Below are 24,854 nucleotides of genomic sequence, written 5' to 3' on the forward strand. Positions count from 1 at the left end.
CTAGAGAATACGGCCTAGAAATTCAGTATAGCCATGTTTGGGGCGCTACAGCATAGCGTTCGCTAACTTTTGCACCCGGCGCAACTTAGCGCCACCTTCGCCGATATTCAGTTGCATCGCCCCAAGAGGTTGCTGCTGCGCTAAAGCAGGCGATGCACGACTATCATTAGGCGCTAAGCCGGCGATCCGGGGCGCAAACACCGAAGGCGGGCGCAGCGCAGGTGCGGCAAGTTGCTCATTGAGGGCAGACAGTCAGGCGCCGGTCAGCACTTAAAGGGGGAGGGTGGAATTGCTTGGCTGCCACGCCCTGCACACTGCAGCCCTAAGGCAAGGCCTGAACACTGCTTCTGGAACAGCTCCACGCCCAGGAGAATGGAGGAGGCCAGGGAGAGAGCGCAGCGCTTCGGCGAGGGTGACCGGAGGCTGCTGGTTGGCGCAGTGGACCGCAGGCGCCATATCCTCTTCCCCGAGGGTGGCAGGACGCCGCTGCCCGCCGAATATCGGAAAGCATGGAGGGATGTGGCAAACAGGGTCACGTCCAACAGCGTGGTTGGCAGGACACCAACCCAGTGCCGGAAAAAATTCAACGACCTCATTCGGGTTGTCAGGGTGAGTACCCTTTCCAGTATCTTCCTCATCCCTGCATGTGCACCTCACTTTATGGCCAAACAGGTCTGAAAGCCCTAATGGCCAGCCCTCATCCAGCAGCTATGGGACTGTCATGAAAAGCACTTGCGCAACAGGACTTGACACTGTCAGGGCTAATCGACCATGGGAGGCAGTGCGGGCAAGATCAGGGCTTGACACTGTACCTAGAGGCGGTCCTTTCTCTTGCAGGCCAAGCTGGAGCATAACAGAAGACAGCAGCGACAGACCGGGGGAGGCCGTCCTAACCTGAAACAGCTGAGCGACCTCGAGCAGCGAGTGGAGCGGATCATGGCAGGCTGGCTGAGTGGCCCTGTCGCCACTGGGGATGCTGACCCTGTTCTGGGCACCAATGGTAAGGTCATCACCTTTTTGACCTCTCCCTTTCCACTTGCGCCTCACACCAGCATCCTTTGCCACTATCGAACCAATGCAGTGCACAGCAGCACTCATGCCTCCCTCGCTGCCGCCCTGTCCTCACTCTAAAGCAACTCTTGTGCCTCCCTGCTTTCAGATGGTGGCTCGCCAGGTGAGGAGGCGGCCCCTCAAGCTGGCACTGTGTCCGAATCAGACATAGAGGAGGAGGAAGCCAGACCATCAGGGACACCCTCAGCCGAGGCAGCCCATGGCCATGATGGTGACATGTCTTCCCTGGAGGGGAGCAGGGGGGAAGGGTCGGAGGATGGTGAAGCTCCGGGGACCAGCGGGCTGCAGCAACGCGGGAGGGGTGGGGAAGCTCGGCGGCCTTCTCCCCGGAGGGTGAGTGCGGCCTCCAGTCCTGCTACGGTGAGCGCAGAGGAGGTGCGGCTCCTAGCGGAAATGGGCGCCCAGGCTGAGCGCAGGCACACTGAGCTCATGGCTGCAGTGGCAAGGATGCCTAACTCCATAGAGTCACTGGCAGAGTGTGCAGGAATTCGGGGCAGCACAGGCCAGGAGTCTGCAACAATTCAGTGCAGCACAGGCCAGGAGTCTGTAGGACATCGCGGCAGCACAGGCTAGGAGTCAGCAGGACTTCGCTGCTTCACAGGCGGCTTCTAGCCAAGTGCTCAGTCGTGCCGTGCATTCACTGGCTGCTGTCATGCAGACACAGACCAGGGCCACACGGGCACTAACTGCTGCCACACTCGCTGGATCGGCCAGGCATCGCCGGGGCACTCGCTGTGCCGCAGCAGCCCAGCAGTCTGTGCCTCAGCAGATTGCTGCGCATACTGCAGTGCTGGCCCGTGCGCGTGCCAATGTATCAGCCGATCAGGGAGTGCCTGTGATGTGTCAGGTTGGCAGCATTCCTGCAGCCAACACTGTCACTCCTCCATTGCAGCTGCCACCAGCTGTTGGACAGACTGCTGCCGCCCAAGCAGAGTTGGAGCAGTCAGCAGCCGGCCCCTCCAGGCCCAGAGCTGGTCCAGGCCGACCCCCAAGGGCATCTGCCGTCTCACCATCTGACCCTCAGCAGCCTTCCCCCAGCCTTGCTGCAGCCACTGGGGTCCCATTGAGGAGGAGCTGCAGGGCGGGTAGGGGCCAGTCACGGAAGCGAAACGGATCACCCTCGCAGGGGAAAAAGTAGAAGGTGTGGCCAAATGTTTTGTTTTACTTATAAAAGCCGAGACTGGTGTATTTGTGTCTTGGGGGGGGGGGGGGGGGGGGGGGTTTCTCTCCATTAGTTTGTCATGTGGGAAGGGCACAGAGGTATCATAGTAAAAAAATTTCTTAAATCGCACTGTCCATGCTTTCTTTTGGAAATCCTAGTTGCCCTGCTCGGCTGAGGGCTTGTGGAGCGGCTACATTCATCTTCTGCCATTGGCACAAGCCATTCCCTGAGAGGGGGCCTAGAACCGACTTGCAATAAGCCGCCGACGGGCGGCCCTTGCACTTTCTGCCTCCTCCTCTTCTGGTGGTCCTCCAATGTCTGCTGGCAGTGCCTGCGGATAGCCAGGTTGTGCAGCATGCAGCACACGACAACGAAATGGGAGACTCGCTCAGGCGAGTACTGTAGGGCTCCCCCGGAACGATCCAGACAGCGGAACCGTTGCTTCAGCACGCCGATTGTTTGCTCAATGATGTTCCTGGTTGCTTGATGGCTGTCATTGTCGCTCTTCAGCAGGGGTGCTGGGCGCACGGAGCGGGGTCATCAGCCAGGTGCACAAAGGATAGCCTTTGTCCCCGAGAAGCCATCCTCGTGGGTGAGGCTGGGCCTCGACCATGTCTGCCACAGAAGTCTGGCGCAGGATGAAGGCATCGTGGCTGCTGCCTGGAAAGCGGGCATTGACAGCTAGGATGAGCTGCCTGTGGTCACACACCAACTGCACGTTGAGCGAATGGTAGCCCTTCCGGTTGCGGTAATCCTCGGCATTCTCCAGAGGTGCCCGCAAAGCCACATGCGTGCAGTCAATGACGCCCTGCACCATGGGGAAGCCCGCTAATGCTGCAAAGCCCATTGCACGCGGTTGCTGCTTGTCAACGGTCATGGGGAAGGAGATGAACTGACGTCTCCTTCTGAAAAGGGCATTGGTCACCTGGCGGATGCAGCAATGTACCGCAAACTGGGAGATGTTGGAAATGTCCCCAGTAGCGGATTGGAAGGAGGCGGTGGCATAGAAGTTGAGAGCCACCGTCACCTTCACTGCCACCAACAGAGACGTCCTGCTCCTCAGCTGTGGCTGCAGATCTCCGCGAAGCAGGTGGCAGATCTCGGTGACCACCGCCCTTCTGAATCGCAGCCTCTGAACACACTGCTCCTCAGACATGTTCAGATAGGAGAACTGCTGGCGGTATACCCTGGGTGGGTAAGGCCTCCTTTGCCGACGCCTGTTGCCCCTTCTCCATCTGGCCATGACTGGCACTCTCTCACGGCGTCTCTGAGCCCTTTGAATGCAATGGAGAAGCCCAACGTTTCCACCCATTGCAGCCCCCATTATATGTTTCCAATCAATGCTATGACTCTGAAGTTAAAGACAAGTGCAAAGCTGTGGCCTGAAGCCACAAGTACCTGTGCAAGTGTTGAGCCAAACCAGAAAGCTCTCTACCTTTGTCTCTCTCCAAAGATCCGTCTCTCACAAAGGAGGAGTGGTGCAAAATGGCTGCCATTTATACTGCAGGAGGAGTCCCCTTTAATTAGCGCGCCCCGCAGCGACTGGGAACCGTCCCCCTCTACCAGTCGCTAGGGGCGCCAGGCGCACAATAGGCCGGCGCCACTGAATTTCCGGTTTGGGGCGCACAAAGGGCATTGCACCATGAAATGACGTCAGGATCTGCGCGCACAGCTGAGCGCGCGCAAAGGTTTTGCGCCGCCGCTAAATCTTAACTGAAGTTCGCGAGAGGCGTAGATCGCGCTGCGCCCGGGCGCTGGCCGCTTAGCACCCCACTTCTCCTCCTAAGGCGCTAGCGGCTGGCGCAAACAACTGAATTTCTAGGCCTACAGGCCTAGTTTATTTAATCTCTCCTCAGGTTTGAGCACATAACGTAGGCTGAGACTTCTGTGCAGTACTAACGGAGTACGGCATTGCCAGAGGTGCTATCTTTCGATGACACAATAAACCAAAGCCCCATTTGCTTGTTCAGGTGGCTGTAAAAGATCCCATAGTACTATTCGAAGAAAAGCAGGGATGTTCTCCTGGTGTCTCGTCAACATATTTGCCTCACCCAATACTGCCAGATTAACTGGTCATTCATCTCACTGCTGTTTGTGGAATCTTGCAGTGCATAATTCGGAGTGCCATGTTTGCCTACATTACAAAAGTGACCATACTTCAAAGTACTTCATTAGCTGTAAAGTGCTTTTGGATGTCTACAGAACGTGCAAGGCACAATTTAAATGCAAGTTCTCTTCTTTTGAAAAAGGCAGACAGGACCTTGGTTTAGCATCTCATGAAAAATGGCACTTTCAATAATGCAGCACATGGCATTGAAGTGTCAGTCCAAATTAAGGTGACCATACATCCCTGTTTTCCGGGGAGAGTCCCCGGATTAGGTGCTGTGTCCTCCGGGCAAACAATGTCCCTGGAAGAATCCCCGGTTCACAAACTCGCCCCCGAGGTATCCCTGGGCAGTCAGTTTGTGGCTCTGAGGCTAAATTAAACAACTTGTACAATGGCCAGAGTGACTCATTGCACATGCGCGACTGGAGGTTCTTTCTGTACATGTGCCGGTTGTTGTTTGTGTTTCCAGCTGGGCTTGTGCTGCTGCATTGTCGGCACCAGAAGTGCCTGGGGGCATGGCAACTGGAACGGGTGAGGGAGAGGCCACAGGGAAGGGCCCAGTCACAGTCACTGGGGGAAGGGCGGGCGGGCTAATCCTAGACACGGTGGGGGGGGGGGGGGGGGTCAGGTGTCTGAATGCACTTCAATAGTGTGACATCATATCTGCGGTAATTATATGCATATTTGTTTTGCATTTGTAGTGTTTAACAGTTGCACATAAAGTATAGGCTGTTAAAAAAAAAATTGCCTCACTACACTGCGCAACCTACATTTTCCATCCTGGCTACTTTGCTGTGCCCCAACCCTGTGTGTCCCCAAATTCATTTTAGAAAATATGGTCTAAACTATATATGCTCAGATCATGAAGTAGAGCTTCAACTGGTAACTGGGTTCTGAGGAGAGTGCTGGAGTAAAGCCAAACTGACACTATTGCAGTTATATAGTGAACTGATCAAATCTCAATTGAAATATTGTATTTAGTTTTGGGAACACGGCTTTGGATGGAGTTAAGAATTTACCAGGATTACATTTGGAGTGCAACAAAAGAGAAAATCAGTCAGTGCTCCCAAGTGACTCCCACGGGAAACTGTGGATGTCAGATGAGGAAAGGATCAGCATCATCAATGAAGCCCTCCAATGTTAACTCACATGAAGAATGTTCCTTGGACAAACTACCAGAGGGCTGCTGGCATCAAAATGTCCTTCCTCAGCAAAAGTTACCACTTTCAGAACAGGAAGGACAAAAATCAAACAAAATGGTTTTTTTTTTTTTAAATAGTTGATACAATATGCTCAGAGGAAGGAAAGTGTACTTTGGATTCAAAGCACTCATTTTTATAGCAGAAAATAACAGTCTTACAAGATATTTCTTTGGCTTAAAAAAAACCCATCAATTTTAATAGTGACATAGAAACCCTGAAATAGAACCTCCTGCCCGGTTAGACCAACGACATCAAATATAGGGAGCATTCCAATGCATCTTAGAGCAGTTCCATTGCAAACAACTAGGGGGAGGACTTCAAATTGGCCTGATGGCCAGTCTGGAGCCATGCAACCCAGGAAATCACACCACTGGTGGGGAAATCTGCATCTCCACCCAGTAGTGTATTTTTTCTAGTGTGGCATGGATCTGGAGTAGCCCTTAGGACTATTTGAAGTGGCACCACTTAAATCTTTCCAATGCAACTATTCTGGACCACTCCCTATAATTAACATCACTGTAACTGAAACTCCCTGTGATTGACATCTAGCAAGCTAATAGAATTTTAAATGACAGTATAACATATTGTATTTTTTTTTTTTTTTTTAAAAGCCCTTCAATTTGATACCACTTTTAATGACTGAAATGTTTCTTTTCATGCAACTCCCATTTTAAACATAATTAGAACACTTAAAACAAGGCCAAGGCCCATAGTGCAGGTCACCAAAGACAGAAATGTAAAAGCAAACATTTTATTATAAGAAGAAAAATTAAATTAACAAGTTGTGATTAGGTGATATCAAACTTGCATTTTAAAAGACTGAAAATTGTAGTGGGAAGGAAAGACTAAATGAGGTCAGGGGTTTCAATTGAGAGTCCTGGGAAAGAAAAGGTTACAATAGGACACTGTGGGATGAAATGGATAAAATTAATCTCACTTAGAGATCCACCCACAATGCTGAGACTGTCCTGATCAAAGTTACCTACAACTTTCTGTGTGACTGTACTAGCTGTCCCTGCTTTCCTCCCCGCCATTTTCAGCAACTTAGAGACCATTCTTCAAATCACTACCACCTTGCCCTCTGGAACCATTGTCGTCTTGTAACCCACTCCCTTCCTTTGAAAGCCTCCCAATAACCCTTGTGTGACCCTGCATTGGGTTTTTCACCTAAATATTCCCTCTCTGTTCACTGTTAACCAACACAGCTTTCGATACCCAAGGAGCGCAATATAAATTATGCTCACTGGGAGCACTCTTGTCGGAGTCTCAGAAGGTTGCGAGTTCAAGTCCCACTTCAGATACTTGAGCACATAATGTAGACTGACACTCCAGTGCAGTACTGACGAGTGCTGCGCTGTTAGAGGTGCCGTCTTTCAGAATTAACCTTAAACCGAGGCCCAATCTACCCTCTTCTTTGGTAGATGTAAAAGATCCCATAGCACTATTTCGAAAATCAGGGGAGATCTTGGTCCTGGTCAATATTTACCGCACAACCAACATTGCTAAAGCAAATGAACAAAAGGAAAATACAAAAACAGAAAATACTGGAAAACACTCAACAGATCAGGCAGCAACTACGGAGAGAGTTAACATTTCAGGTCGATGGCCTTTCATCACAGATGCTGCCTGACCGGCTGAATGTTTTCAAGCATATTCTGTCTTTATCACTAAAACAGATTATCTGATCATTATCACATTGCTGTTTGTGGGAGCTTGCTGTACAATAATTGGCTGCCGCGTTTCTTATATTACAACAGTGACTACAGTAAAAAGTACTTAATAATTGGCTATAAAGTGCTTTGGGACATCCTGAGGTTGTGAAGATGCGATATAAATCTTTTTTGAATTCAAGTTGCTGTTGATGAAAAAAAACTCAAAAATCCTAGCACTAATTTGAAGACTCTCAAATTTATTATTAGACTATGAATATAAAGCAAAAAGGATCGCCTAACATTGCGGAAAAAAGGAGTCGGTTATGAAAGAAACAGTATTTTGTAGTAATATAGTATTGTGCGCGTGTCCTTCTGGGAACTGTAGTTCCAACGCGCGCTCCACCCCCTTCACGACAGAGAAATCCCTCAGCTCCACAACTACAATCCCCAGACTGCAGCGGGCACCACCACAATGCACACTTGGCCAGTTAAGGAGCGTATCACCGTTAGCCTTCCGCTGTGTTGAGTTTATTTCAGGGAAAATACAACAGTTACTGCACAAAGTGTCGGCGTGTAAATGGAAGCCGACAATTAAAATTATAGCGCTTAGTTTACAAACAAATACCTACTTTCTAGTGCCTTAACTGTCATCTCCAAGACTTCTTCCTTCTCCGCCGCCATTACGCAACAACTTCCCGCTTGGTCAACGCCAAGCAACCGCTCGTGCCCCGATTGATTATTTTAATCGCTCAAACAAAATGCGTCCTCTTTTTTTCAGGAAAAAAAGTGAATTTAACTTTTAATACCGCAATATGCGAATGCTTTAGTTTTCTAAATACGATTTGTTTTATAATTTTCTCCAACTTCTTAACGACTTACCCATGATCCTCCTCTTCCTCTAACGCCATCTTCTCTACCGACATGAAGTGAGTTTTATCCCCAGTTTTATCGCTTTCCATCCGCTGTTTAACGCTGAAAATAATTGCATCTACAACTATACTATGAAGTCACTAAGTGGAAACAACATTAATAACTCGTTATTTGTTTTCCCAGGGTCGAGCTGTGCAGTTTTAGTGGGTATAAGATATACCCCGGTCACGGGAAGCGCTATGCCAGGATTGATGGGAAGGTAAAGAAAAGTTCTGAATAGAGCCATGTAAATTCTGTCTTAAATACGCGATTTAAGAATTGCTAACGTATATTTTTTAACTGAAATGTATGATATTTTTATATTATTTTCTTGTTGATTTGTGCAGTGTGTTATGGACGTGGCTAGTTGCGAGCATCGCTATCTTAGGGCGCGTTGCATTGAAGGACGCAACTATAAATTGATATCGAGAACATCTTCCTAGCAGGTTGATCAGATTTATTGCCAGCAGTCTGTATCGTCCGATCTTCTGTACCTAAACCCAGTTTATAATAAACACCGGTATAGACCTGTTGAGCCGAAAGGCCTGTTTCTGTGCTGTTGATTCGATCTAATTTTATGCTGCAGTGAGACATTAGACTTCCCTAAAGTGAAGTTCCTTAGTTCTGTATTTGTCTTGGTGTTAATACTCTTAATAGTTATTCAAACAACTTAACTTGGGCTTTCTGAATGTTCTTCGTGTTTAATACAGTAGATCTTCCATATTCTGTACCACAAAGTGAAGGTGTGAAACTTAATGGGTAGCCAGAGTAGTTAGTGATTTAGTTACCATTGTGCATCTAGTATTGAACCCAGAAGATTTAAAAAAAACTTGTTCCCAGTGTGTCTACCTGGAACTCTTGCAGGAGAGTAAGATTTTTTTCTAAGAATACTTATGCTCCTGATCTATTCTTCACATAACTTTTGTTGTGTTGGGTGGAGATTAAGATTGTATTGGCAGAGTAAGCCATCTAAGTATTTTGATCTAATGAAAAATAGTTTTAAGTGGGTTGTGAAGGATCTCGTAGCCTGTCAATTAAAGGCACTGCCTGTGGTGGTATTCAGCCATAATAGACTAGAAGATCCCATATTTGATCCCTAGTTTCTGCTGTTAGCTGGGGCAGTTGGCCACAGCATCGCAGGCTAGGAAGAGGAAAATCATCCAGGGTTGCCATACATTGTCATTCAGTGAACTGGGGCAATGGTTTGCTGAAGTGTGTAGGTATCTGGTGGTTGTGATCATGCCTTTCAGGCTCACATGAAGACTAGACAGCTGGCACCTATAGAACTGACCCTGGCAAGAGCTGGGGATTTGGAAGGTGGGGGAAAAGTTATGATTAACAATCTTTAATTTGAGTCTTCAATAAATCTATCTATCCCGAATAACTTACTGTGCAACAGTGCAGTGTATTCTTGTAAATACAATTTAAGATTAAAGTTTGTTTGACGACTCCAAGAGCAAGGTTTTTGCTGGAAAATGCTAAGTTAGCATAGTTGGCTGGTACTCAGTAAGGTTTGTAATTTACCCTCTCTAGATCTTTTCATCGCCAACTGCCGCCGTGACATCGGCCGTCTCCATTTCTCTGCTCCCCTCACTCACTCCAACCTACCTCCCTCTGAACTTGCAGCACTCCATTCTCTTAGATCCAACCCTGACATTGTCATTAAACCCGCTGACAAGGGTGGTGCTGTTGTTGTTTGGCGTACTGACCTCTACCTAGCGGAAGCTGAACGCCAACTCTCCGACACCTGCTCCTACCTCCACCTGGACCATGACCCCACTACCGAACATCAAACCACCGTTTCTGACCTCATCTCCTCTGGAGATCTTCCCCCCGCTGCCACCAGCCTCATAGTTCCCCAACCCCGCACAGCCCGCTTCTACCTCCTTCCCAAGATCCACAAACAGGACTGCCCTGGTAGACCCATCGTTTCAGCCTGTTCTTGCCCCACGGAACTTATCTCTTCCTATCTTGACTCTATCTTTTCTCCCCTTGTCCAGTCTCTTCCCACCTACATCCGCGACTCTTCGGACGCCCTCCGCCACTTTAACAGTTTCCAGTTTCCTGGCCCCAACCGCTTCCTTTTCACCATGGACGTACAATCCCTCTACACCTCCATCCCCCACCCGGATGGCCTGAGGGCACTCCGCTTCTTCCTTGAACAGAGGCTCGTCCAGTCCCCATCCACCACCACCCTCCTCCGCTTGGCTGAACTTGTTCTCACATTGAACAACTTCTCCTTTAACTCCACTCATTTCCTCCAAACCAAAGGTGTTGCCATGGGTACCCGCATGGGTCCTAGCTATGCCTGCCTTTTCGTGGGCTATGTGGAACAATCTTTGTTCCAGTCCTACTCGGGTCCCCTCCCTCACCTCTTTTTCCGATACATTGATGACTGTATCGGTGCCGTTTCCTGCTCTCGCCCCGAACTTGACAATTTCATTCACTTTGCCTCCAATTTCCACCCTTCCCTCACCTTCACATGGTCTCCAGTTTTGAAGAAGGGTCAAACCCGAAACATCAACTCAAATTTCTCTCCACGGATGTTGCCTGACTTGCTGAGTTTTTCCAGCATTTTCTGTTGTTATTTCGGATTTCCAACATCTGCAGTATTTTGCTATCGTACTAAGGTTTGTAATTTGTTGCGAATTGTTTCTTCTTTCCAGGTTTTCCAGTTTCTGAACTCAAAATGCGAGTCAGCCTTTCTCTCCAAGCGGAATCCTCGACAGATCAACTGGACTGTCTTGTACAGACGCAAGCACAAAAAGGGGCAGTCTGTAAGTGAGAATTCCACTTTTGCAGTTTAAAAGGACAGGGAATATATATATCTATCTCTCAGGTGGCATTGTTTGTAGTAAATTGAGTGATGTGTAGTTTTATAAGCAGTGTTATATATACTGTACTATATGTGGTGTGATATACTATGTGATGTTCTGCTGGTAAGATGAAGCTGTGTCGCTTAAAGGCCACGAAGAATTTCTCTTCTGTAAAACCAGCCTTGGATTATTGAGTTTAGTTGTTTGGTCAGAGAGCTTTGCAAATTGGAATGTGCTCATCAGTTTCAGGCTTCAACTGACAAGCATGTACATAGAAACATAGAAGATAGGAGCAGAGTAGGCCATTCGGCCCCTCGAGCCTGTTCTGTCATTCAGTGAGATCATGGCTGATCATCCAAACTCAGTACCCTGTCCCAGTCTTCTCCCCATATCCCTTTAGCCTTAAGAAATATATCTAACTCCTTCTTGAATATATTTAATGAATTGGCCTCAACTGCCTTCTGTGGTAGAGAATTCCACAGGTTCACCACTCTCTGGGTGAAGAAATTCCTCCTCATCTCTGTCCTAAATGGCTTACCCCTTATCTTTAGACTGTGACTCCTGGTTCTGGACTCCCCTGCCATCGGGAACATCCTTCCTGCATCTTGTCTGTCTAGTCCTGTTAGAATTTTATAAGTTTCAATGAGATCCCCTCTCATTCTTCTAAACTCCAGCGAGTATAAGCCCAATCGACCCAATCTCTCATACGTCATTCCTGCCATTCCAGGTATCAGTCTGGTGAATCTTCGCTGCACACCCTCCATGGCAAGAACATCCTTCCTCAGATAAGGCGACCAAAACTGCACACAATACTCAAGGTGCGGTCTCACCAAGGCCCTGTACAACTGCAGCAAGACATCCTTGTTCCTGTACTCAAACCCTCTCGCTATGAAGGCCAACATACCATTTGCCTTCTTAACTGCCTGCTGCACCTGCATGCTTACCTTCAGCAACTGGTGCATAAGGACACCCAGGTCTCGCTGCACTTTCCCTTCTCCCAATCTATTGCCGTTCAATAATAATCTGTCTTCCTGTTTTTGCCACCAAAGTGGATAACCTCGCATTTATCCACATTATACTGCATCCGCCATGCACCTGCCCAATCACCCAACCTGTCCAAATCATACTGGAGTTTCTCTGCATCCTCCTCACAGCACACACACCCACCCAGCTTTGTGTCGTCTGCAAACTTGGAGATATTACATCTAGTTCCCTCGTCTAGATCATTAATATATATTGTGAATAGCTGGGGTCCTAGCACCGATCTCTGCAGTACCCCACTAGTCACTGCCTGCCACTCGGAAAAAGAGCCATTTATTCCAACTCTTTGCTTCCTGTCTGCCAGCCAGTTCTCTATTCAAGTCAGTACCTTGCCCCCAACCCCATGTGCTTTAACTTTACACGCTAATCTCTTATGCGGGACCTTATCGAAAGCCTGAAAGTCCAAATACACCACATCCACTGGTTCTCCCCTATCTATTCTACCAGTTACATCCTCAAAAAATTTCAGTAGATTAGTCAAGCACGATTTACCTTTTTGTATTTTAGAATTGTTTTTCATCTATAAAGTTGATACCAGCACATGTTGACACTGTTTCATTTTATTATGTAACTGAATATTATCTCAATAATTATACTTGCATAATGATTACAACAATTTCATATGTAGAACTTATTAGTTTGTTGCATAGTTAATAAATGACTGGCCCTAATAGTGACTTTATTTCAGTAATCCAGTAAGAACATAAGAAATACAAGCAGGAGTAGGCCACACGGCCCCTCGAGCCTGCTCTGCCATTCAATAAGATCATGGCTGATCATTGACCTCTGCTCTACTTTCTCGCCCAATCCCCATATCTCTTGATTCCCTTCGAGTCCAAAAATGTATCTATCTCAGCCTTGAATGTACTCCACAACTGAGCATCCACAGCCCACTAAGGTAGAGAATTCAGAAGATTCACAACCTTCTGAATAAATAAATTTCTCCATCTCCGTTCTAACTGGCCAACCCCTTATCCTGACACGATGCTCTCTAGTTCTAGACTCTCCAACCAGGGGAAGCAGACTCGCATCTAGTAGTTGATGATGCTCTAGTTGTTTTTAAAACTGATCAGACTGTAATTAGTGGTCATCTTAAAGGTTGGTGTTTCCTGAAGAGCATTTTAGGGCCAATTACATGAACTTGGTTTTCATTGTTTTTAAGGGGGGAGAATGGTTCTTTCAGTCTTCTGTTGTGGGGTTAAGCTTAATTTTGATTTTAATTTTGTTACAAAATCAGCTTAATATCAACGGTTGTGATCAGGAAGGAATTTGAACCTGATATCATTTTCATTTCCAAATCTGCTTTCTAAATGTTCTGCTGTGAAAAGGCTTTCCTAGCCGTTTAAAATAACTTCTGTTCAGTACCCAAGTTTCTATCAGGCCCATCTTTCTATTTCTTAAAACTTTTCCAGAGAAGGGTGGCTGGCAAAATCAAGTTAATAGCTTTGGCTTATACGTTTGTTTTGTTTCCCCCCTCCTGTGGCATTGTCTTGATAAGTTTCCCATTTCTGTAGCAAGAATAAACAGAAGTAACACACACACTCACTAGTGTAGTGTGAACTGGCTTCTTGCCGTAGTGCCACATTGATTGGGTAGCTGTCTCACTGCCCTGTAAAACCATGCAGCCTTCTTGTTCAAATAATAGAAAGAAAGACTTGCATTTATATAGCGCCTTTCACGACCACCGGACATCCCAAAGCGCTTTACAGCCAATGAAGTACTTTTTGAAGTGTAGTCACTGTTGTAATATAGCTTTATTCCTGAGTACATACATCTTAAAATAGTTTGAGGTGGCTGCTGGGATTAATTGTAAAACGAGGACTATGGCATTGTACGGCCTGGAATATATTCCTATAATATTTTGACTCAAATCATGCAGTTTCAGAAATGCAAACCACAGAAAAAGCATTCAGAACCTACGGCTATCTAGTTGTGTCATCGTTTTAGATTGTGGTCATATTTAATCAACTGAAATTGCTCAAAATTAGGAATTTGAAATGATGAGGCTGACACAATTTGAGATATATTTTTAAAAATTCATTCCTTTTCCCATTCAGGAAGAGATTCAGAAAAAGCGCTCCCGCCGTGCAGTGAAGTTCCAAAGGGCTATTACTGGCGCCTCTCTGGCTGAGATTATGGCTAAGAGGAATCAGAAGCCAGAGGTGCGCAAGGCTCAACGTGAACAAGCAATCAGGTGGGAACTTAGCGTATTTGAAGTAATAACCTCAAGTAGAATTTTTGTTGTGAATTTATTGGTTTCTTTCACTGTAGTACAAACAATTTAAAACATTTTGTATGTGGTCTAGATATGTGTACTTTTCTTTTTAAATGTAACAAGTTATTACCAGTTTGGTTCAGTTTTGATGTATTCTAATGTTCAGATGGTTTTATTACAATATATTTTGTGAGAATCATAATTCATACAATACTAATAGTGGGGGAAAGTTGCTTAACTCTCTTCTGGTCAACAGGGCTGCCAAGGAGGCTAAGAAGGCCAAAGCTGCAACAAAGAAAGTCAGTGCGCCTACAACTAAGGTAGTGAAACAGATACAACTCTTTGAATTGCTGTTCTGACTATTGGAAGTTCATTTGTTTTAGATAAAAACATTCAAAACCAAATAGCAATAAATATGAAATGCCTAAATTGCAATGTCTGTAAAACTTTAGTATTAATAGGAGCAAGATGTAATTATTGGTCCAAGTGTTAAGTTGTGTAAAATTACAGGAAACTTTTTTTTATCTGGCACGGCCGGGACCGACATGGTGCCGGTTCATCAAAAATTCCGGATAACCGAAAGCTATAGTAAAAGATACGGAGCTGAGAGCTCCGTATAAAGCAACAAACCCTGTTGCTTAGCAACAGCTTCAGAACAATGGCCACAAGTTGCAAGTGTCTCTGTAGCTTAGCAACAGCTGCAGCCACACCCTTGCACAGCAACAAATGGAGGAAGGCAAGTAATAAAAGTTACCTGAACCTACTCCTGAATTTTGCCGGTTAACCGAGATTTCCGGTTATTTAGGTGCCAGTAAATCCAAAGTTTCCTGTAATGTATTCTGGGACATTTCTCCAGGACAAAAACTCTTTATTTAAAACTGATATATAATTAAAATAAAGGAAAGAAGGGGGCAACCAATGATTAGATGGTAACATTTATATCTGGCATTAATGCAATTACATCCTATAACCAACAATTGAGCTGTTTATGAATAAGCTCCAAGGAAAAGAACGAGCAATACCACTTGGGCCCTCTGAGCACACTTCAATCTACAATTTTCATATCCTAACAATTAGAACATGACCTCAATCGCCAGATAAGACTTTCTCCAATAGAACATACCATGTTCAGTGTAGAATTTGGTCAACTTTAAAAATTACGGCTACGGTACAATGGAAGGGGGGGTTTATTCTATAACTGATTGTGTTCTTCAAGTCTAATGAGGCATTGTGGATTGCACTTTGAATGCAAGCTAAAATTACTGCATGTACAGGAAACTTTCTGGTATCCGGCATGGACGGGACCGACGTGGTGCCGGTTCATCAACAATTCCGGATAACCGAACGCTATAGTAAAAGATACGGAGCTCAGAGCTCCGTATAAAGCAACAAACCCTGTTGCTTAACAGCTTCAAAACAATCGGCACAAGTTGCAAGCGTCTCTGTAGCTTAGCAACAGCTTCAGCTACACCCTTGCACAGCAACAAATGGAGTAAAAAAAAAGTAACTAAAAGTAAAAAAAAAGTTACCTGAACCGACTCCTGAATTTTGCCAGTGGATAGAGCGTTCCGGTTATTATGGGGCCGGTTAATCGAAAGTTTCCTGTACCATAAGTGGTGTGTTTCAATTGAGATCTAGCTGTGTTTTGAATTGGCTGGTCAGAAAGTCTAGTTGTAGCTTCTGTATTGCATGACATATTATTTTTGATCTCCTCTTCGAAAGATATTTAAGATAGACGGGGGGGAGATAATTGATAAACTAAGCAAATTTGGAGAGGATAAAACCCCTAATCTGGATGGGTTGCATCCATGCATATTTAAAGAAGTTAGGGAAGCGATAGCAGAGGCACTACTAATATATAAAAATTCATTAGAAAAGGGAATAGTGCCAGAGGACTGGTGGACAGCTAATGTGTTTCCTATTTTTAAAAAGGGAGATAGGACAAGTCCAGGAATTATAGACCAATTAGCTTAGTGTCGGTGGTAGGAAAAATAATGGCATCCTTACTCAAAGATGTAATTGAAAAACATCTAGAAACTGAAAATATAAGAGTAGTCAGCATGTGTTCCAAACGGGAAGGTCATGGTTGACCAACCTTGTTGAATTCTTTTGAAATAGTACCAGTAAGGGTAATGCAGTGGACGTAATATATTTGGATATCCAAAAAGCCTTCAATAAGATCCCGCATAGTAGACTTGTTATTTAAGGTCAGAACGTGTGGAGTCAGGGGACAAGTAGCAGAATGGATAGCAAGCTGGCAACAGAACAATAACTTGCATTTATATAGCACCTTTGACGTAGTAAAACGTCCACGGTGCTTCATAGCGTTATGAAACAAAATTTGACACCGAATCAAATGCGGGCATATTGGGGCAGATTGATTAGTGGTAGGTTTTAAGGAGTGTCTTAAAGAAGGAAAGTGGCAGAGAGGTTTAGGGAGGGAATTTCAGAGCTTGGGGCCTCAGCAGCTGATGGCACAGCCCCCCAATGGTGGAGCAACTAAAATCGGGAATGCGTAAGAGGCCAGAATTGGAGGAGTCCAGATATCTTGGGGTTGTAGGGCTGCAGGAGGTTACAGAGATGGCGAGGGGCGAGGCCATGAAGGGATTTGAAAACAAGGGTGAGAATTTTTAAATCGAGGCATTGCTTAACCAGGGGAGCCAATAAAGGTCAGCGAGCACAGGGTGTTGGGTGAATGGGACTTGGTGCGAGTTAGGATACCGGCAGCAGAGTTCTGGATGATAAGTTTGTGAAGGGTGGAAGATGGGGGAAAAGGGTAGGGGTTAGAGGTGGTTACTCAGATTGGTAAACTGTGGGAAGTGGTGTTTGACACTTCGCTTACATAAACAATTTGGCCTCGGGAATCGGAAGTATAATTTCAAAATTTGCGGATGACACCAAATTTGGGTGATTGGTAATAGAGGAGTCATAGTCATAACGGCACAGAAGGAGGCCATTCAGCCCATGGAGTCCGTGCCAGTTTGCTGTAGAGCAATCCAGTCAGTCCCATTTCCCCGCTCTATCCCCGTAGCCCTGCAAGTTTATTTCCCTCAAGTGCCTATCCCGTCTCCCCTTGAAAACATTGAGTGTCTCCGCTTCCACCACTTCCGTTGGCAGAGTTCCAGGTCCTCGCCACTCGCTGCCTAAAAGTTTTTACTCGCCCCCCCCCCCCCCCCCCCGTATCTCTTGCCCAAAACGTTAAATCTGTGTCCCCTAGTCCTAGTACCATCAACTAGTGGGAACAGCCTTTCCCTGTCTAGCCTATCCAAACCCATCATAATCTTGTACACCTCTATCAAATCACCCCTCAACCTCCTTTGCTCTAATGAAAACAAATCCAGCTTCTCCAACCTGTCCTTGTAGCTAAGATCCCCCATCCCCGGAACCATTCTGGTAAAGCTCCTCTGCACCCTCTCAAGGGCCTTCACATCCTTCCTAAAGTGTGGTGACCAGAACTGGACGCAAACAACCAGTTGTGGCCTAACCAGCGCTTTATAAAGATTCAGCATAACTTCTCTACTTTTGTACTCAATACCTCTATTTATGAAGCCTAAGATCCCAAATGCTTTGTTAACCACTCTCTCAATATGTCCTGCCACCTTCAGGGACCTATGCACATTAACTCCCAGGTTCCTCTGTCCCTGCACACTCTTTAAAACTGTGCCATTAAGTGTATATTGCCTCTCCCTGTTCCTTCTACCAAAATGCACCACCTCACACTTCTCTGTATTACATTCCATCTGCCACTTGTCTGCCTACTCTGCTAGCCTTTCTATGTCCTGTTGCAGTCGATTGGTATCATCCACTCTGTTTGCCACACCCCCAGGTTTGGTGTCATCGGCAAATTTAGAAATTCTACTCTGTATTCCAATATCCAGGTCATTATATATCAAAAAAAAGCATTGGCCCCAGCACTGACCCTTGGGGAACACCACTGTCTACCATCCTCCAGTCTGAAAAACAGCCATTTACCACAACTCGCTGTTTTCTGTCCTTAAGCTAATCCAAGCTGCCACTGGGTTTCCTCCGGGTGCTCCGGTTTCCTCCCACAGTCCAAAGATGTGCGGGTTAGGTTGATTGGCTATGATAAATTGACCCTTAGTGTTAGGGGGATTAAATACGTGGGGTTACGGGGATAGGGTGGGATTGGTGTAGGGGTTATGGGGATCGGGTGGGATATGTGTCGGTGCAGGCTCGATGGGCCGAAATGGCCTCTATCTGCACTGTGGGGTTTCTGTGATTCTGTGACCCACCTATTCTATGAGCCTCAATTTTGTTAACCAGCCTTCCATGTGGTACTTTGGCAAATGCCTTCCTAAAATCCATGTAGACAACATCCATTGCATTCCCTTCATCAATCCTCTCTTGTTACTTCATCAAAAAATTCATTAGATTGTCAAACATGATCTGCCTTTCACAAATCCGTGTTGGCTCTGCTTAATTAGCTTAAACCTCTCCAAGTGCCTGTTAATATTTTTCTTGATTATTGTTTCTAAAACTTTACCCACCACTGGTGTTAAACTGGAGGACTGTGGGGGGGGAAATGCAGTAAGATATTAATAAACTTGCAGAATGGGTGTGTCAAATGAACTTCAATGTAGATTTTGTTAGGAAGAATGAGGCCACATACTCCTTGCGTGAAAATAAGTGTCTAAATGGGGTAGAGGAACAGAGGGATCTGAGGGTACAGATACACAAATCACTAAAAGTAGCAATGCAGGTTCATGAGGCCATTTCAAAAAAAAAATTTAAAAAGCAAACAAAGCACTGGGTTTCATTTCAGAGAAGTTGTGTTAAACTTGTATAGACCACACTTGAAGTAATGTGAACAGTTCTGGTCTCCATATTATTATAAGTATATAGAGGCACTGGAGAAGGTGCATAAATGACTTACTAGAATGATACCAGAACTGAGAGGTTATATCCAAACGGAAAAGATTGAACTGGTTGGGGCTCTTTTGTCTAGAAAAGAGAAGACTGAGGGTGTGTGGGGGTTAGGGGTGTAATAACCTGATGGAGGTCTTTAAGATTATGAAAGGGTTTGATAGGGTAGACGTAAAGATGTTTCCACTTGCGGGCGAGACTAGAACTACGGGCCATAAATATAACAGTCACTAATAAATCCAGTAGGAAATTCAGGAGAAATGTCCTTACCCAGAGTAGTTAGAATGTGGAACTCGCTACCACAAGGAGCAGTTGAGGCGAATAGCATAGATGCATTTAAGGGGAAGCTAGATAAGCACATGAGGGAGAAAGGAAAAGAATATGTTGATGGAATTAAATGAAGGATGGGAGGAGGCTCGTGCGGAGCATGGACCTGTTGGGCCGAATGGCCTGTTTCTGTGTTGTAATTACTTTGTAATATCGATTCTAGAATCCGTATACATTTATTACAACTCTTCCAGGATTTTCACTTCATGAATGTTTTTTATGTTTCTAGGCTGCTCAGAAGACAGCACCCAAACAGAAATTTGCTAAGCCAATGAAGACTCAGGCGCCACGTGTTGGTGGAAAACGCTAAAGATCATACAGTTAAATATTGATGTATAATAAAGCCTGAGTGAAATTCAATGTTTTTTGTGTCTTCCCATTTCAACCAAAAGTTAACTTGACTGCATCATAGGAACTGTGTGAATATCCTAGCAGGTGTTCATTGTGTTACACAAAAGGGAGAATGATCTTGCAGCAGTCATAGGAGAGTGTTGCAGTTGATGCTAACCTCATTTGATGATGAGCACTTCCACTGGAGGTAATTATATAGCGATCAGGAGTAAGAGCCCTATCCAACCTTTATTCTTTATCCCCCCCCCCCCCCAAAACCTAGGGCTGTTGAGGCTAATTTAATGCTGCTATGGCTAAGCAAAGACTGGGGATCAAAACTGGATACTTGGTGCTCTGTATGGCTCAGCTACAGACAGCATAAACTCACCTGAGAAAGGGAGGTAGAAGTCATCTCCTTGCATCATAGATGTTTGAGCTAGGAGATTTAAGTTTAAATCCTTGTTTTAAATTGCTTTTGCTTTTTGGACTTAACTGTGGGCATTATTGCTTGAGGCAGCAAGTACCCAAAGATTATACTTCAGCTTTAACAGCATTTCATACACTTCAGGTTTAACATCGCCCAAGATCTTCTATAAGCTCTTGAAAGTGCTCATTATTTGTGCTTGGCTCTGTGATAAGTGAACGGGATTTGGGATACGTATTTGAGCTTGGACCAATCCCTGGCTATGACAATCTCGAGCTCCTGCTCGATGCAAAGTTAGGTGGGAAAGTAAGCTGTGAAGAGTCTGCAAAGGGATATAGACAGGTTAAGTGAGTAGGCAAGAACATGGCAGATGGAATATAATGTGGAGAAATATGAAGTTAACCACTTTGGTAGGGAAAATAGAAAGGCGGAATATTTTTTAAATGGTGAGAGACTGAGAAATGTTGGTGTTGAGAAGGACCTAGGTGTCCTTGTACACGAATCACAGAAAGTTAACATGCAGGTACAGCAAGCAATTAGGAAAGCAAATGGTATGTTAGCTTTTATTACAAAGATTGGCATAGAAGAGTGAACAAGTATTACTACAGTTATATAGGGCCTTGATGAGACCACACCTGGAGTACTGTGTACAGTTTTGGTCTTGCCTAAGGAAGTATATACTTGCTTTTGAGGGAGTGCAATGAAGGTTCACCAGACTGATTCCTGGGATGAGCGGATTGACCTGAGGTGAGATTGAGTAGACTAGGCTTATATTGCCTAGAGTTTAGAAGAATGACGGGTGATCTCATTGAAACATAAAATTCTTAAGGGGCTTGACAGGATAACATGTTGGGAAGATGTCTAACCTGGCTGGGGCCTCTGGAACTAGGGGTCGGCCATTTAGTACTGAGAAGAGGGAGATTTCTTCACTCAAAGGGTTGTCAATCTTTGGAATTCTCTACCCCAGAGAGCTGTGGATGCTCAGTCGGTGAGTATGTTCAAGACAAAGATAGCGCTAAGATTTTTGGATAGTAAGGGATATGGGGATATTGTGGGAAGGTGAAGTTGAGGTAGATCAGCCATGATCTTCCTGAATGGCAGAGCAGGATCAAATGGCCTATTCCTGCTCCTATGTTTCTAATGGAATGTCTACTCAAAAGAAGCCAGACCTTCAATGATTTTCTCCAGCAAAGGATGATGGAATTCTATCATGTCAGCTTCTGTAGAGCAAGTGAATCCTATAGCAATTTTCCACTTCACGAACTAGGTTTGCATGAAGGTCCTTCAGCTCATTTTTATCTCCTTCCAGAATACCAACCGCACCACTTTAATATATCTAATTATTAGTGTCCTGGCCACAACTACTCTACCTGCCAGTATTGCTGTTGTTGATCACCCTCTAAAGAAATTATTCTTGACATCTGTTCCTTAGCCTGCTGCCCTTGCGTTTCAAAAAATACTGGGTTTACTTTCTTGATCTTGTACAGTGTTATGAGAAGCCCTTGTATCTTTTTGACGCTTAAGGGACTTAGTTAATAAAGTTGTTCTGACATGGGATCACCTTTATTGTGCTCTGCACAGTCTCTGGTACTAGATAGTTCCCCCTTGTAGCTACCAGAATTGTATGTAATATCCCAGGTGTGGGCTTTAGCATAGCTCGAGGGATTTAAACTTGATATAAAGACAATGACTATCTCCAACAAGCGAGACTCTAAACACCACCCCCTTGACATTCAACAGCATTACCATCACCGAATCCCCCACCATCAACATCCTGGGGGGTCACCGTTGACCAGAAACTTAACTGGACCAGCCACATAAATACTGTGGCAACAAGAGCAGGTCAGAGGCTGGGTATTCTGCGGTGAGTGTCTCACCTCCTGACTCCCCAAAGCCTTTCTACCATCTACCACAAGTAAGGAGTGTAATGGAATACTCTCCATTTTCCTGGATGAGTGCAGCTCCAACAACACTCAAGAAGCTCAACACCATCCAGGACAAAGCAGCCCACTTGATTAGCACCCCCTCTACCACGGGCGTACTGTGACTACAAGATGCACTGCAGCAACTCGCCAAGGCTTCTTTGGCAGCACCTCCCAAACCCGCGACCTCTTCCACCTAGGACATGGGCAGCAGACGCATGGGAACACCACCACTTCCAAGTCACACACCAGCCTAACTTAGAAGTTTATCGCTGATCCTTCATTGTCTGGTCAAAATCCTGGAACTCCCTAACAGCACTGTGGGAGTACCTTCACCACACGGACTGCAGCGGTACAGGAAGGTGGCTTACCACCACCTTCTCAAGGGCAATTAGGGACGGGCAATAAATGCTGGCCCTGCCAGCGACACCCACATCCCATAAAAAAAGTAATGCTGCATCCTATTTCCTTTGTTTATTGTTAAATCACTGTTCAGACATGGGGAGCAATGAGTCCGCCAGCACCTCTTTTATTCCCTTTAGTTTTTTTTTGTTTCAAAAATATACTTTATTCATAAAAATTTGTCAAGTACACTACAATACAGTCCACATCACAGTTCACGTGGTACAATACAACATGGCACTCAATTTACAGACAAATTGCAATACATTTTCATTACACATTTCAATACTTGTTAAAATACAATACAATTCACAGATCATATTACATATGGCATAACACAGATGGATGCAGTACATGGTACTCGATTTACACAGATTACAAGTACATTTTCATTAAGCCATTTCTGCATCATACAGCCCGAGGCGGGTTTTACACTGGTTCCAGCCCCCCCAGTGTACAGTGGCAGGAGGGCCTTAAACTGGCCTTTCCCCAACGTGCCTTTGCGGCGGCAGCACCAACCTTCAGTGCGTCCTCAGCATGTACTCCTGGACCTTGGAATGTGCCAGTCTGCAACACTCGGCCATGGACAACTCCTTACACTGGAAGACCAGCAGGTTTCGGGCAGACCAAAGGGCATCTTTCACCGAGTTGACGATCTTTCAGCAGCAGTTGATGTTTGTCTCGGTGTGCGTCCCTGGGAACAGTCCGTAGAGCACAGGGGAACATAGGGTCTAATGAGAGGGAGGAACGGAATTAAATCAGTATTTGTAGGGAAATGGTGTTAGGGAAATTGACGGCATTGAAGGCCGATAAGTCCCCAGGGCCTGATAATCTGCATCCTAGGGTACTTAAGGAAGTGGCCCTAGAAATAGTAGATGCATTGCTGGTCATCTTCCAAAATTCTATAGATTCTGGAACAGTACCCATGGATTGGAGAGTAGCTAATGTTACCCCACTATTCAAAAAAGGTGGTAGAAAATGGGGAATTATAGACCGGTAAGCCTGACATCGGTAGTGGGGAAAATGCTAGAGTCCATTATAAAAGATGTAATAGCAGAGCACTTGGAAAACAGTGACAGGATCGGACAAAGTCAACATGGACTTATAAAAGGTAAATCGTGCTTGACTACTGGAATTTTTTGAGGATATAACTGGTAGAATAGATAAGGGAGAACCAGTGGATGTGGTGTATTTGGACTTTCAGAAGGCTTTTGATACGGTCCCGCATAAGAGATTAGCGTGTAAAGTTAAAGCACATGGGATTGGGGGCAAGGTACTGACTTGGATAGAGAACTGGCTGGCAAACAGGAAGCAAAGAGTTGGAATAAACGGCTCTTTTTCCGAGTGGCAGGCAGTGACTAGTGGGGTACCGCAGGGATCGGTGCTAGGACCCCAGCTATTCACAATATATATTAATGATCTAGATGAGGGAACTAGATGTAATATCTCCAAGTTTGCAGACGACACAAAGCTGGGTGTGCGTGTGTGCTGTGAGGAGGATGCCCGAGAAACTCCAGTATGATTTGGACAGGTTGGGTGATTGGGCAGATGTATGGCAGATGCAGTATAATGTGGATAAATGCAAGGTTATCCACTTTGGTGGCAAAAACAGGAAGGCAGATTATTATCTGAATGGCAATAGATTGGGAGAAGGTGAAGTGCAACGAGACCTGGGTGTCCTTGTGCACCAGTCGCTGAAGGTAAGCATGCAGGTGCAGCAGGCGGTTAAGAAGGCAAATGGTATGTTGGCCTTCGTAGCGAGAGGGTTTGAGTACAGGAACAAGGATGTCTTGCTGCAGTTGTACAGGGCCTTGGTGAGACCACACCTTGAGTATTGTGTGCAGTTTTGGTCGCCTTATCTGAGGAAGGATGTTCTTGCCATGGAGGGAGTGCAGCGAAGATTCACCAGACTGATACCTGGGATGGCAGGAATGACGTGTGAGGAGAGATTGGGTCGATTGGGCTTATACTCGTTGGAGTTTAGAAGAATGAGAGGGGATCTCATTGAAACTTATAAAATTCTAACAGGACTAGACAGACTAGATGCAGGAAGGATGTTCCCGATGGCAGGGGAGTCCAGAACCAGGGGTCACAGTCTAAAGATGAGGGGTAAGCCATTTAGGACAGAGATGAGGAGGAATTTCTTCACCCAGAGAGTGGTGAACCTGTGTAATTCTCTACCACAGAAGGCAGTTGAGGCCAATTCATTAAATATATTCAAGAAGGAGTTAGATATATTTCTTAAGGCTATAGGAATCAAGGGATATGGGGAGAAGGCAGGGACAGGGTACTGAATTTGGATGATCAGCCATGATCTCATTGAATGGCGGAGCAGGCTAGAGGGGCCGAATGGCCTACTCTTGCTCCTGTCTTCTATGTTTCTGTGAGTC

General features: G+C 45.5%; 2 protein-coding genes across 2 annotated transcripts in view; one reads left to right on the forward strand and one right to left on the reverse strand.

Moving 5' to 3' along the window:
* cep97 (centrosomal protein 97) overlaps positions 1-7,905 on the reverse strand; it is a 70,675-nt gene extending 62,770 nt beyond the window's left edge. The window contains exon 1 of the mRNA XM_086006933.1: positions 7,824-7,905. Coding sequence (XP_085863059.1) covers positions 7,824-7,875 — 52 coding nt within the window. The 5' untranslated portion in view covers positions 7,876-7,905. The remainder of the gene's footprint in view (positions 1-7,823) is intronic.
* A 189-nt stretch (positions 7,906-8,094) lies between these two features.
* rpl24 (ribosomal protein L24) lies at positions 8,095-19,746 on the forward strand. Its single transcript, XM_086006935.1, has 6 exons — positions 8,095-8,120; positions 8,248-8,323; positions 10,770-10,880; positions 14,018-14,154; positions 14,432-14,495; positions 19,616-19,746. Exons 1-6 carry the CDS (start codon positions 8,116-8,118, stop codon positions 19,694-19,696), a joined length of 474 nt encoding a protein of 157 aa, XP_085863061.1. The 5' UTR covers positions 8,095-8,115; the 3' UTR covers positions 19,697-19,746.
* Positions 19,747-24,854: the final 5,108 nt, after the last annotated feature.

The sequence above is a fragment of the Somniosus microcephalus genome, chromosome 14 (genome assembly GCF_052327205.1).
Source record: "Somniosus microcephalus isolate GS21.2 chromosome 14, FLI_Smic_1.0, whole genome shotgun sequence".
NCBI lineage: Eukaryota > Metazoa > Chordata > Chondrichthyes > Squaliformes > Somniosidae > Somniosus > Somniosus microcephalus.

Coding starts and splice junctions, on each gene's coding strand:
- rpl24 (XM_086006935.1), top strand. Junction 8,324..10,769: donor ATGCCAGGATTGATGGGAAG/GTAAAGAAAAGT, acceptor TCTTCTTTCCAG/GTTTTCCAGTTTCTGAACTC. Junction 14,155..14,431: donor CAACGTGAACAAGCAATCAG/GTGGGAACTTAG, acceptor TCTGGTCAACAG/GGCTGCCAAGGAGGCTAAGA.